We start from the raw sequence: 13,919 nt of genomic DNA on the forward strand, positions 1-13,919 counted from the left end.
TATAGGTCTCAGACTCTTGTCTTTTTTGGGTATGAGAAAGTACAGAGAGTAAACTCCTGTTCCTTTCTGTTGGTTTGGTACTAATTCTATTGCTTCTTTCTGTAGCAACGCCTGAACTTCTAGTCCTAGAAGATCTATATGTTGTTTTGACATATTGTGTGTTTTCGGTGGGACGTTTGGAGGGAATTTGAGAAATTCTATGCAATAACCATGCTGGATAATTGCCAGTACCCAAGTATCTGTTGTTATTTCCTCCCAATGTTTGTAAAACTTACTTAGTCTCCCCCCCACAGGTGTTATGTGTTGGGGATGTGTGACTTGTAAGTCACTGCTTATTTTGAGGAGTTTTGGGACTTTGGAACTTTCCTCTATTTTTTGGGAACTGTCCCCCTCTATATTGTCCCCGAAAACTTCCACGCAGATATTGGCTCTGATAAGTGGGCCTTGTTTGTGAGGTCGTGGGTTCTGTGCTTTGCCCTCGAAACCCCCCTCGAAACTGTGTTTTTCTAAATGTGCCTCTGCTCTGTGGGGGAGTAGAGTGCGCCCATGGCTTTGGCCGTGTCAGTGTCCTTCTTAAGTTTTTCGATAGCAGTGTCCACCTCCGACCCTAACAACTGCTGTCCGTTAAATGGCATATTGAGCACAGCTTACTGTATCTCTGGTTTAAATCCTGATGTACGCAGCCATGCATGTCTTCTTATTGTTACTGCTGTGTTGACAGTTCTAGCAGCTGTGTCTGCAGCATCCATAGCTGACCGTATCTGATTGTTGGAGATACTCTGGCCTTCTTCAACTACTTGCTGTGCTCTTTTGTGGAACTCCTTGGGCAAATGTTCTATAAAATGTTGCATTTCGTCCCAATGAGCCCTATCATATCTGGCCAACAAAGCCTGTGAATTTGCAATACGCCAATGGTTTGCTGCCTGTGCCGCCACCCTTTTGCCTGCTGCGTCGAATTTGCAACTTTCCTTATCTGGAGGTGGTGCATCTCCTGAAGTATGTGAGTTTGCTCTCTTGCGAGCTTCCCCTACTACAACTGAGTCCGGTGTTAGCTGTTGTGTGATGTACACGGGGTCTGTTGGTGGCGGTTTATATTTTTTCTCCACTCTTGGAGTAATGGCCCTTCCTTTTACAGGCTCCTGAAACACTTGTTTGGAGTGTTTGAGCATCCCAGGTAGCATGGGAAGACTCTGGTATTGGCTGTGTGTGGACAACAGTGTATTAAATAGAAAGTCGTCTTCAATGGGCTCTGCATGTAGGCTGACATTATGAAATGCCGCTGCCCTCGACACCACTTGTGCGTAGGCTGTACTATCTTCTGGTGGCGACGGTCTAGCTGGATAACAGTCAGGACTATTATCTGACACTGGTGCATCATAAAGGTCCCATGCGTCAGGGTCATCTTGACTCATCCCTGTGTGGGTCGGGGATTGCATCATAGGTGGAGTGGCTACCGGTGATGGTTGCGGAGAGCACTGTGGAGATGGTGGCGGGGTTACTTGTTTAGCCACCTTTGCCTGTGGCTGCTTGTCTTTCTCCTGGAAGGCAAGTTTGCGTTTCATCCTAATAGGAGGGAGAGTGCTGATCTTTCCCGTTTCTTTTTGGATGTGGAGCCGTCTTTGGGTGTAGTCTGGCTCCATTGTCTCTAATTCCTGTCCAAATCTATGTATTTTCATTTGTGAGGACAGTCCTTGTTCCTCTGTGTAGGAACTTGATTTCGGTTCCGAAGCCGGATGTTTCTGTATCGAAACCTTTTCGGCTACTTTTTTCGGTTCCGACAAAACCTTTTTTGTTTTTGGCGTCGTGGTCTCTCGGTGCCGGCTCGTTTCGGTGCCGCTGTCTCGGTGCCAAACCTGCTCGGAGCCACTATCTCGAGCCCGAGATTGCTGTATGGCGGTATCTCGACCGGAGTCGGATGACTTCGCCACCAGCGTGCCCTTTTTTGGTGCCGATGATCGGTCACCTAATTTTCGGGTTAAGCCATGGCCTGTTGGCGGTGGCGTCCCCTGGGCTTTTGTTGTCTTCTCGTGAGTTTTAGGTTTCGACGTCTTACTCACGGTTTTCGGTGTTTCTTCGAGCTCGTCCGAGTCCGATTTATGGATGGAGAAGCTTTCTTCTTCCTCCTGGAAACGCCCTTGTCCTGTCGGCGCCGACGCCATCTGCAGTCTTCTTGCTCTTCGGTCTCTTAATGTCTTCCTCGACCGAAACGCTCGACAGGCTTCACAGGTATCCTCCTTGTGCTCTGGAGACAAACACAAGTTACAGACCAGATGCTGATCTGTATATGGATACTTGTTATGGCATTTTGGGCAGAAGCTGAATGGGGTCCGTTCCATCAGCCTTGAAGAGACACGTGGCCGGGCCGACCAGGCCCCGACGGGGGGATCAAAAAAATCCCGGGGGGCCACCGGAGCTCTTCAAAAGTCGGTGTCGATCTGTTATAACTAACCTGATACCGAACGCAGACAATACCGACGATTTTTCCGAGATTCTAACTAACTTTCCGACCCGAAACACGGAGCGAAAAGGAACACGTCCGAACCCGATGGCGGAAAAAAAAACAATCTAAGATGGAGTCGACGGCCATGCGCAATGGAGTCGAAATGGGAGGAGTCCCTCGATCTCGTGACTCGAAAAGACTTATTCGAAGAAAAACAACTTGTAACACTCTGAGCCCAACACCAGATGGCGGGATGTGCACAGCATGTGTATCTGCAGCTACACATGCCATCGAACACATATATATATACACACACACACACAGCAGGAGGTGGTGCAGTAAATAAATAAGACAAAATTATAATTAAAGTTCTCCATACTATCCTTGAATGTTTTGACACTGTCGGTTACATATTTGCAGATACAGTTACCACATCTATGTGACCCTTTCGGTAAGGTGGATAGACAAGTGTGTTCCATTCTATCACCCTTTTTTTGTATCTAAGATACTCTATCACTTGGACTTAAAGTGGGTGCTTTTCTATATACTACTCCAGGTTGTGATGGTAAAAGTTTTTTCATATCTGAATCCAGGCATAGGAATCCTAAATGTTTGTTACTTTTTTGTTTCATTCATTATGTTTCTAACTTTATGAATTACTTGTGGGTCATATCCTCTTGTTATTTTTAGATAGTTTTAAATATTCTATCTGATTGCTACAATTGTGTTTTACCCAGATCCAAACAAGCAACCTAGGACCGTTTCGACCTAGTTGGAGGCTCTTCACCCAGATATAGCTTGGTTCCACTGTGGCACTGGAATCAAGCCAACCTAACAAGGGTGAAAACGGTCCTACGTTGCTTGTGTTCCGGTTCAGGGAGGACCTAACCTGGCAGTTCAGACTGGACAGGGTCAAGACTGACCTGGATATGGCTGGTTCCAAACTGAAGTGTCATGGTGGGAGAAAAACTATGGATTGGGATGCAGCCTGAATGATCGCTAGTGGCCAATATTAATTCAAGCATTCCATCCATCAGCTTGTTGTTTTTTGCATTTGATGCCCTAAGTGCGCTGGATATGCCCGACATGGGTCTCAGGCTAACTGTGCCACTAGAACCAAGATATACTTGGCTGAAGAGCCGTAACTATAGCAAAACTGGTCTTAGGTTTCTTGTGTCCCAGTTCAGGGAGGACCTGTCCTGGCAGATCAGGCTAGACTGTCTTCATGAGGAGCAGGGTCAAGACTGATTTGCATATGGCTGGGCCCAAATTGAGGTGGCATGGTGGCTAAAAAACAATGGATTGGGATAAGGCAGAGCGATCGTCAGTGACTGAGATTAATTCAAGCATTCCATCCATCACTTAGTTGTTTTTGCCTACAAGCGTCAGACACATGACCAATTACGGTGTGGCTTCAGAATAAAGCCACACAGTCATTGACCATGCTTGTAATCTCCTGTGCTGCTTTTGAGTGCATACCCACAGGTACTGCTTAATTTGTAAATAGAAAAGTGCCAGTGCCCAAAGCTCTCTTTTGAAACATGTGGCTGCTGCATTTAAATGTGCGAGCACTGACTACTGACGCAGCATAATTCAAAAGCCATCTCGAGCCTCTTTAATCCATTTACAGCCACTGCCTGCTCCTTCAGCTCACTCTTGCAGCTTTCTGCTTTCTCCCTTTGTGACACTTTGTCGTTTATCTCTTCCGCCGTCTTTCCCATGTGTGTCCTTTTCTCACAATAAATGCATGAGACAGCAAAATAGGTGCCGGCCCTCAAAAGTAAGTGCAGGTGCCCCGCACCTGAAACCACCGGTTCAAATTAAGCACTGCGCACAGGTGCAGGCCAACCTACCAAAACCAGAACCGATCCTTGAACTGCTCTCATGCTATTTGTACTGGTGAACAGCATCAAAGCAATACAAGGATTGGACGGAGCATTTGAACCCTGCACTCCAAAGGAAAACAGGGGGCTATGCTGTTTGCACCCTTGCTCCTCAACACAGCGTGGGTTCATGAGGAATGATGTGTGCATGTCGGGCTGGTAACAGTAACAGACCTGTCCAACTCCACCATGCACACTTCATCCCTGCTGCTTGTTAATGCCAGTCAACAGTACTAGCTCTGCCTACACTGCCCTTAGGCTGGATACTACAGATCAACCCAGCTCGGTGGCAGGAGAAAAGCATTAGAAGAAAAATAGCTGCCACTTTTAAATGATATATTTGGAGGCTCATGATAGCTTGCATTGGGGAGGGGGACAACGCCCCATAAACTCCAATGGAGAAACCGACTCTACATTCAAGGCTGTTATTCGTGGAGCTTGTTTGTCCAAACAGGCTGGAACACCTAGAACACATCAAGCACAATTGGAAGTTGTGATTCACACACTTGAGCTAGCCTTCTTTGAGTTTAAAGATGCAGATATACTTTACTCCATTAGAAATACACTTGTAGAGTATGAAGAGGCAGCAGCTCAGCAGACTAACTACCTTGGCAGAGAGCGGTGGCAAGGTGCTATATGGAAGGAGACAGTGCTGGCAACACTCTCACAAGCCTCCTCCGTCAACCTTGGGTCAGCGACTTCTCGTAGGAACCGACTGAATGATGATCAACAGACTGTCCATTCTAATCCTGACTGCATTATACACACAATAACTTTTACTGCTCAACAGTGGTGCATGACCTGAGCACTTTAGACAAGTTTTTTGACTCTATACAACTCCCCTGGCTGAAAGATGCCCATCAATAACACCTCAAATGCCGTTCACAACCGAGTACATACTGCAGGTCATTGAGGGTATTCCTAGGGATAAAGCACCCGTCCTAGGTGGATTGACCACATCCTTCTACAAAGTATACACCCAGATCCTTGCCCCACCTGTTAGCAGTACTTCAAGTGCTACCACCTGGAATGCTGCCACCCTCCCTGCGCAAAGCAGTAGTCGCTACTATCCTGAAATCTCAGTAAACTGACAGGCCATTGAGTCTCCTATTTCCCACTCTTGATGATCAATGTCAACAACAAAATTGTTGCAAAATTTACTGTGATCGGGTTACTGGCACTCCTACTGGATATTGTTTGAACTGATCAATCCTGATTTTCCACAAGGCACTCCACTGCTCATAATTTGTGTATGGTGTTTGCACTCATTCAATCTATAAAACAGCAGCTTACTGCTTCCACTGTCCTACTTGACGCCACTAAGGCGTTTGATTCCTTAGAATAGACCCATCTGTTCATTCTGCTGACTCATGGGCTCAGAGGACGTTTCCTTTTCTAATCAACTTCTTTACATATTTCGTAGTGCAAGGTTGGGTATAAATGGCAAGATCACTGCATCCTTTTTCTATTTCCAGGGGTACCAGGCAGGGATGCCTATCATCACTCATCCTAGTTGCAATCGCTATTGAACCCCTGGCTGCCTGGTTACAATAGCATCACTCACAAAGAGGCCTAGCCTCTACAGCCAGAAGGTTATCCGCGTCCACGTACAAAGACGATTTCACGCACAATGTCCGTGACCCACAGATTAACATTTCCCCCATGATTCACGTCATCAGGATTGGTGGTCATGCAGGGAATTTCATTAATTGACCTAAATCTGTTATCCTTCTTCTCACTCTGGCAACAGACAGTTTCGGTTCTGGACACCATTGCAACTGGCAACTGAACCGGTTCGCTGTCTTTGAATATGGATAAGTAAAATTATAGACAACCTCTAGAGGAGGAACTACCACAGATTAATGACTTTGCCAAAATGGTACTCCTCCCAAGTTCCTATATTTGTTCATAAATTTCCCCGTTCCTCTTACTGTACAATTCCTCACACAACTCCGGACTAACCTGACAGTTTTGTCCTGGGCTAGCAAGTAGCCAAGAGCTACATGGTTAATGCTGAACCTTCCCCTCGAGCAGTGTGGCCTCTGCCCTCCCTATATGAACCTGTGCTATCACTGTGGCCAAGGACAGTTTGCATACTTCTGGCTGTACCCTTCTCTCTTCCAGTCGCATACAGCCGTTGAGTCAGATAGCATAGCCCCCTGCAACCTGCCTGTCCAGCGGCCTCAAGCAGCAATTGATACTATGGCCTGCACAGTGTGAGCAAAGAAAATAAGCTGAAGCATTTAATCTCCAACATCTATTGTCAAGCAAAAATGGTATCAGATCCGTTAATTGTGAAGGTAAGCACAGCTGCAAAATTTCCTTCTCAGTAGATTTATTTTCTTGTTAATCAATTCCTTTTGGATTCAACACTGGTTTTGCTAAACGCATGGACTTCCTAAGGTACTTTTTAAGTAGTTTGATTTCCATTTTTCTTGTGGATGGGTTTCCGTTAACCTTTACTGGTACGTGGAGAATAAACACATCGGTCATAAGTACCTCTGTGAGCCCATGGTGACATTTTATGTTACTCTATTGTTTTTTGTATCTGGCAAAATGAGCCAGAAATACTTTCCTTTCCATTATGCACATGACAAGGGTACCTTTTGCTTCAGTGACTCTGGCCTTATTATCTACTTAGTTTAGGATAAGTCTTTAACAATACTCCTGTGATTAATTTAACTCATGCCCAGCCTTTTCATTAATGTGTTTTCCTGGATATTTTCCTGGTCCCAACATCCCTCATCCACTCAGGTTTTCAGTTTAAACCTTTCTGAAAGGTGCACAAGAACCTGAGTTTATGAATAGGAGGTTGTCCGTACCACTCTGAATTTGGGGTTATCGTAATATTCAGTGAGTCTGATGATGTTTTACAAAATGTGTTTTTGTGCACATTGGTTTACACTTGAATGGAAATAATGTCCAAGTATTAACAGATGTACTACTATTCTTCAGTCCCATACTTCTCAAGATAAAAACAGTACACAAGTATGAGGGAGCTGATCTCACCAGTTAACAATTTTCCTAAAACATATGGCAACGGCAAGATGTTTGATATAAATTACATTGATATTCTGGATGGCGATAGATATGGCATTTGGGCCCAAGGTTGGCCAGGCCCCAGAGAAACCTACCAACCACATACTGTTTTGGAAATCAGACATCAAGGCGAGTTCAGCGTGAGGCGGATCCCACTACTTTTTCTCACCCAGAACTCCCTGTAAACATTAAACTTTGATTAAAATCACACACTTTCCTCACATTTTTCTGAGGGAAAGTTCTGGAATATGTGAAGTTTGGCAAAAGTCATATCACCCAGTGTCCCAACACTTCTCCTGATAGAAACGGAACCTCGTATGTGTGGCTGGGTCTATTGCTTACGACTGAAAAGGCACCAAAATGCAACTTGGAAAAATCAAGTTTTTTTTTCTTTGAATTTGAGTAATTCTGGGTTAGCCTGTAGCCACACCACCTTAGTCTGCCCCGATTATTTAGTTTCCTGAAATGTCTGGAGTTTGTACGTGCAAGCCAAACAGGTGTCCAAATAGTGCTGCACTACCCCATGGAAACAGAAACTGGGGTTCTGAAGACCTACTTTGATACTGGCAGTGGATTAGAGTAAAAGAAACATGGAAGGATTTAATTAAGCCACACCACTCTGGACTTCCACTGGTGTCTCCCCCTATAGATCCCTGCTTGGGGATCGCCCAAATACAACCACTGCAGACATTCACTTCAGGGGGCAAAAAGTCCAAAACAATGTTTGTATAACCTAAATGTATTTATTGCAGTACAATTAAAGTCTACACAATTAAAACCGCCATTATTACTGTACACTGGAGGTACATGTCTTCAGTGGCAAAAGTTCTTATACTTGATGGAAAGGTGTTACTTTGCCGCTTTCGTAACTGTTTTGCGCTCCTTCAGTCTTTCAAGATGTCCAATCCCATCAAATATACCGTGCATTATGTCACGTGATTTGCATCAGTGATGAAGACTGTTCCTCAGAGAGACCATGGGTATGTACAAAGAACCTCATTCGAGTACAATACTCCTGAATTATAAGCCATCCTCAACATTTCTCAGTCTTTCCAAGTGCCCTTTTACATAAATGCTCAACACCCAGACTGAAAATATGTCCTTCATTTTGTACGTTCCTAGGCACACAAACAGGAGAAATTAACTCAGTTTCCTGCCTATGCCAGCTTAACGACCAACAACTTAACAGGAACCGGAACCAGAAAAGTGAACCTGAACACTACGAAAGTCAAAATACCCTTGATCCTATGTGAAGAGGATCTCCTGTAAGGGATTCAAGATCTCACACAGTGCACGAGTGGCTAGTTGCCTTTTCCCTCCACATAACAAGGCAAACCTTCCTGCCTCTCCACTGGAAAAAGATGTGTATTTTGACAGTGTGCTTATACCAAACAGTTGAAAAAATAAAATCTACGAGAAAGAGTTAATAATATTAAAAGCACTGCTGTCACTCAGGCAACACAAGGAAGAGCTGCCATTTAGATCACATTTGCAATTAAAATTAATGCAGGAACATACAAAAACAAACAAAGCTCTTGTAATTTCATAAAAATATATAAAATAGTAATTACAAATTAAACAGTAACCAAACAGGCATGTATTCTATACACATTTATAGTGAAGCAGGAGGAGGCAAGCAGTCTGTCTTCTGCGATCTTGCCACTACATAGCCAATTGATGAGATTTGCTTCAGCTGTATTAAGTACACACAAGCAAATCTTTAGATCTGAGCAGTAGCCCTCAGATATTTGGACTAAATATGGAAACAGGTCATTTTGCTTCTCACTTTAGGAAATGACCAGCGTCTGCACAGTAAAACAGAAAAAGGGATACTAGGTAACAGTTAGTCTGAAACACTGATTTTCGGAGATCTTAAAATACTAAGGCCAGTATATTCAGAGGTCTTAAAGTACATCCTCCTGTGTGGTAATGGCCCTTTCCTCTTGTAAACCTACCCGGCCTCATCACCCTTAGTTTTCTACAATACAAATGGCCACTACCAGGCTCTGGAGCTGTAAGCAGGAAACACAGAAACTCTTTTACCCATCGCAGGATGTGCTTTACAAATGCATTATAGACAATCAGTACTAAGAGAAAGCACGTGGCCTAACACATACCCCTGCCGAGTTCTTGAAGCTCAAATTTCTATTTTTTTAATATATATTTTTTTAATATATTTTTTGTATATTGTTTTATACAGGCAATTAGACAGTTATCAAAGTACTACCAATTACTGAAGATATACAGTGAGGCCCAAGGAGATCCAAGCGATTTGGCTAAACTCACTTAAGTTAGAAAGCCAGGATTAAACCCATTCTGCATCCAAGACCAAACGTCTCCTGTACGTCTTCTCAACAGGTCAAGCTTCAAGAAAACAAGAGATATTATGCTGTTGATAGTGGTTATGGCAAAAAAAAACTCCAGGGACATGCAACTCTTGTATGCAACAAATAATATACAGACTTGCAGACGTGAGGGCAGTTTGTATGTCAGTTGTATTACCACTGTAGAGTCAGGCATGAGACTCAATTTGCCTATCTGGTCAGTGCAAAATCTCACAGGTCTTCTCATGGGGAGAAATCGCCTCAAGGAATGCTGCTAAAATATATCTGACAAAACTGACTGAATTTCCTGCATCCACATCATACCTACTTTTGAGGGTCGGTTTCTTTTAAGGTATTCACCATCATGTGAGTGTAGCGATTATCTGGCTGGAGAAGCTACCAGACCATTCAATGATGGGTTTCATCGACTTGGAAATCATTCATTCTCACAGTGATTATCCACAAGCAGTCCTCGATTAGAGATTCAAATAAAGGTGTCTTCTCCACAGTATAGCAGTCCTTTGCTGGCCTCATTAAGGCACTCATCACCATGCCTCTTTTTTTTTTTTATAAGTATTTTTGAGTTTATGCATGAAGCCCCCAGACTCTTTAGGAATCAGACAGAATTAACGTGTTACATAGGTGCTATGTGTACAAAACCAAGGTAAGAATTTCAACATCTTCCAAGTGGAGCATAAACAGGAAAGTCACAATATTTCCTTAATACTACATGGGAATTAACTTTCTTCAGGGCAGCGTGGAACATCATTTCATGTTTTGTATGTTTCCCGAACGCCCTGCCATCCTTTCTATTTGGCCAATAGTGATTGCTAGTAGTATTTTATTGGAGGTACACAGTCCTTGTGTTGGTTTGTAACTGGCTCGTTTACACAAGGGCAGTTTGGAACTTCAGCTACAAAAGAGATTTCATACTTCCCACGTCAGTGGCAGAAAAGGAATGGAGATCCAAGTGCATATGGAACGGAAGGGGACATGGCCAAACCTTGCATAAGTAGTCCATTCGCCTTTTTTTTTTTTACTTGAAAAAGCAGGTTACAATACTATCCAGTTATGGGAGACATTCATAGAAGATGTAAAAGCGTGAGGTACTGTTATGAGATAACTTTTGATAGAGAATTTCAAAACTGAATACAGAAAATATACTGTAGTGCCAAAGTAGAAGACTCAATGCATAGTCTAGGATGCTGATGCTGCCAACATTGGGGCTTTACTGCTATTTGCAGATGGACAAAGGGCAATTAACTCACGCAAGAGATAGGGTATCTGTTCCGATTCTAGTTTGAAGTGGGCACATCCAGAAGCTACCAAAATATTCTGTAGTTCTATCACCATATCTGCCTTAAACCATGCCTCCAAGATGTTGCAGAGGTGATACAGCATTAATGATAGAATTGGTGTTTTATGATCCATACAAAGCCTGATGCATGAGGCAATCAATTTTGCAGCTTTCGAGGAAGGAAGGTTGTGTGTGGGTCTGGAGCTAGACTAACATGTGCAAATGGGGAACTAAGGCAATCACGCCCAAAGAATACCATTGCCTTGTTTGTGGAGTGATACAGCATAATATTATCCGATCTAGCTAAGCTGATGTAGCTAGGTCTCTCTGACTATCAAAGGAACCACACACTTCCATACAGCTCTCTATATTTCTATAGTCCACATTCAGTTCAAATCTCGTGTGTGCCTGCGATCAGCCAAGTTACTTTCTCAGATACATAGTCCAGGCACCTGTGACATCGTGCAGCTGTTTGATCCTATTTTCCCGGCTGAGCATTCCGATGCGAGGTTCTGAATATAATTAAGAAAACATTCTTTACGTCAACGCACGGCAGCACTACAGAGCCGTATTTAACACAATACTTAGGCTCTGCATCTCCCCACATTATGTCCTGCGACGTTTGGCTGCGCTAGGACTCGAAGGGTTGCTGTTTGCACTGAGCACTTTGTCCGTCACTCTACTCCGTTTCCTCTTGTCCCCACCATCCTTGGAACTAGAATCAGATGAGGTTCTTTCTTTTTCTTTCACTGGCTTTTCGGATGTTTTCACCACGTTTACAGTGGGTACGAGAACTAAATAAAAAAGTAGACAAAAACAAAAGAATTCAAAATGGCGACGTTCACATAAATGGTATGCAAGCACAAAGGCACTATCCTTGCTATGGGCATTCAAATCACAGGCTGGACTGGACAATTGCTGATACGTTATAAAACGTTGTCTCAAATGGGAGAAAGGGAGAGTGACAGAGCTACCGTAAGCCTTGTTTTACACAGAGCGGAAAAAGACGCGGAGTCATGCAGCAAGCAGAGTAGTTTGAAAGATGCATTCGTGGCAATGGTTCTTTTTCAATAGTCATTGTCTGAACGTCAAGTGTGGTTGTAAAACTTGGAAGGATGTTAATAATTAGTAAGGGATTCACCCTACTCTTGCAGAAATATACAAATATAAAGTTTAAAAAAAAACATGAAGACAAACTAACAGACTAACCAACTAGACTTCTTAATCTAAAATATGTTATTAATTTACAAATGCTGTACAGGCCTCCTAATTATTTACATTAACCAACAAAAACATTCTGCAGGTAAAAGTGCAACGCATGTTTTTTTTAAACGGTATTTGTAACTCTAGACACTTTGTACTCCAAAAATATGTTGAAGTGCACTCACATTTGGTATCCAGGACCATTTTCTGCTGAAAGAGGCCCAATTCGAAACTTGATCGTCTCTCGTCTGGCCCCTTATGGGGATTATTGTGTAAATAAGATTCTAAAGCAAAGTCTGCACGAAAGGGCATATAAATATTCAGCGTTTCACAGTTACATATAAATTCAGGAACAGCTGCTTATCCTAATATTAGACTTGTGCTTTAAGATAATTTGGAAAACCATTCCACCACGCCATACATTGCTTCGAGGTTACACAATCTAAATATACCTTCTTCTATGCTCGCATGCACTTCTGCCTCTTCTTTTATCTCCTCCTTCACCTCTTCTTCAGATGCCACTTTTCCTAAAACACAAAAAAAGCATAGGTGAAAGTACTCAATAAGAATATTTAAAAAGAGCTTTTCAATTATACACAACAGCATGAGAGGAAAACTGCACTTGAGTGACAGATTTGGATTGTTTGTGAGAACCATTTAGTGATTGTACCCTTTTTTTACTGGTTTATCCATGTTGGTGTCCGCAAATGGCACAAATAGTTGCTTTGCTTTACTGCTTGTGTTTTTTCTATATTGCACGTGATCGCACTTCTTGCAACTAGAATGTGTAATGCTCTTTCCGCTTTATTTTTTTGGTTCTTAGAAAAAGACTTGGAATTTGAATTGACTGATTCATATGGAAGTGTGAAATAACTGGGTAAAAAGTGTGGATCTGTACTAAGGATTATTTGGTCCATGTGGACCTGTAGGTATGATTCTTGAATTATAAGTGTTTGCAGTAAACTCACTCTAAGAAGTGATGTCATTGCCACCAGGAATGCTGTTTTTAGCATGAGCATCTTAGATGATGCCTTATGAAGAGGCTCAAAGGTTTTCCTCATTAGTTGGGTTAGAACCAAGTTTAGGTTCCACATAGGGGCCGGCACCCATATGTGTGGTTATATCCTTTTTCCTCCTTCTAGGAATATTTTTTATCACAGGTGTTCTGAAGAGACATCTTCTATTTTGGCCTCTTGTATAGGACATGATCGCTGTTAGATGTTCTTTTAAGGAAGCATAAGGTAATTTGCAGTCTAGAAGATGTGTGAGATATTTAAGGACTGTTGTGTCCTTAGTACTGTTTTGTAATAGGCCCATGCTTTGGCACCATAATATGGATCTTTCTCACTTGGTCATGTAACACTTTCTTGTTGTTGATCTCCTTGCTTTTCTGATAATGGCCACTGTGTTATCTGGTAACCATAGGGCTCCAAAGTCTTCAGGAGTCATACTGCCAAACTGAAACTGTCCGGTTCTTCATGGAAAACTCAACCCCATTTCACTGACAGCAGGTCTTGTTGTCTTGGTAATCTCTGGATGTTTCCTTGCGCCACTTCTATTAGTTCAGAGTACCATGTCTCTCGCGTCCACAGAGGGGCAATAAGTATTAGCGTCATCTTGGCCTGCTTGCATTTGTTGATTACCCATTGGGACAGTGGTATTGGGAATGAGGGGGTGAAGAGTAAGCAAACATCCCAGACCAGCTTACCGACAGAGCATTCCCCTAGGGATTA

The 13,919-nt window shown here is 42.9% G+C and overlaps 1 protein-coding gene and 1 long non-coding RNA gene across 2 annotated transcripts in view; one reads left to right on the top strand and one right to left on the bottom strand.

Moving 5' to 3' along the window:
• Positions 1-13,919, top strand: part of LOC138303780 (uncharacterized) — a 162,240-nt gene that overhangs the window by 90,877 nt on the left and 57,444 nt on the right. The window lies entirely within an intron of this gene.
• MRGBP (MRG domain binding protein) overlaps positions 8,086-13,919 on the bottom strand; it is a 68,188-nt gene continuing 62,354 nt past the window's right edge. Inside the window, exons 4-5 of the mRNA XM_069243184.1 lie at positions 12,639-12,713; positions 8,086-11,777 (exon numbers count right to left, since the gene is read on the bottom strand). Coding sequence (XP_069099285.1) covers positions 11,590-11,777; positions 12,639-12,713 — 263 coding nt within the window. The 3' untranslated portion in view covers positions 8,086-11,589. The remainder of the gene's footprint in view (positions 11,778-12,638; positions 12,714-13,919) is intronic.

The sequence above is a fragment of the Pleurodeles waltl genome, chromosome 7 (genome assembly GCF_031143425.1).
Source record: "Pleurodeles waltl isolate 20211129_DDA chromosome 7, aPleWal1.hap1.20221129, whole genome shotgun sequence".
NCBI lineage: Eukaryota > Metazoa > Chordata > Amphibia > Caudata > Salamandridae > Pleurodeles > Pleurodeles waltl.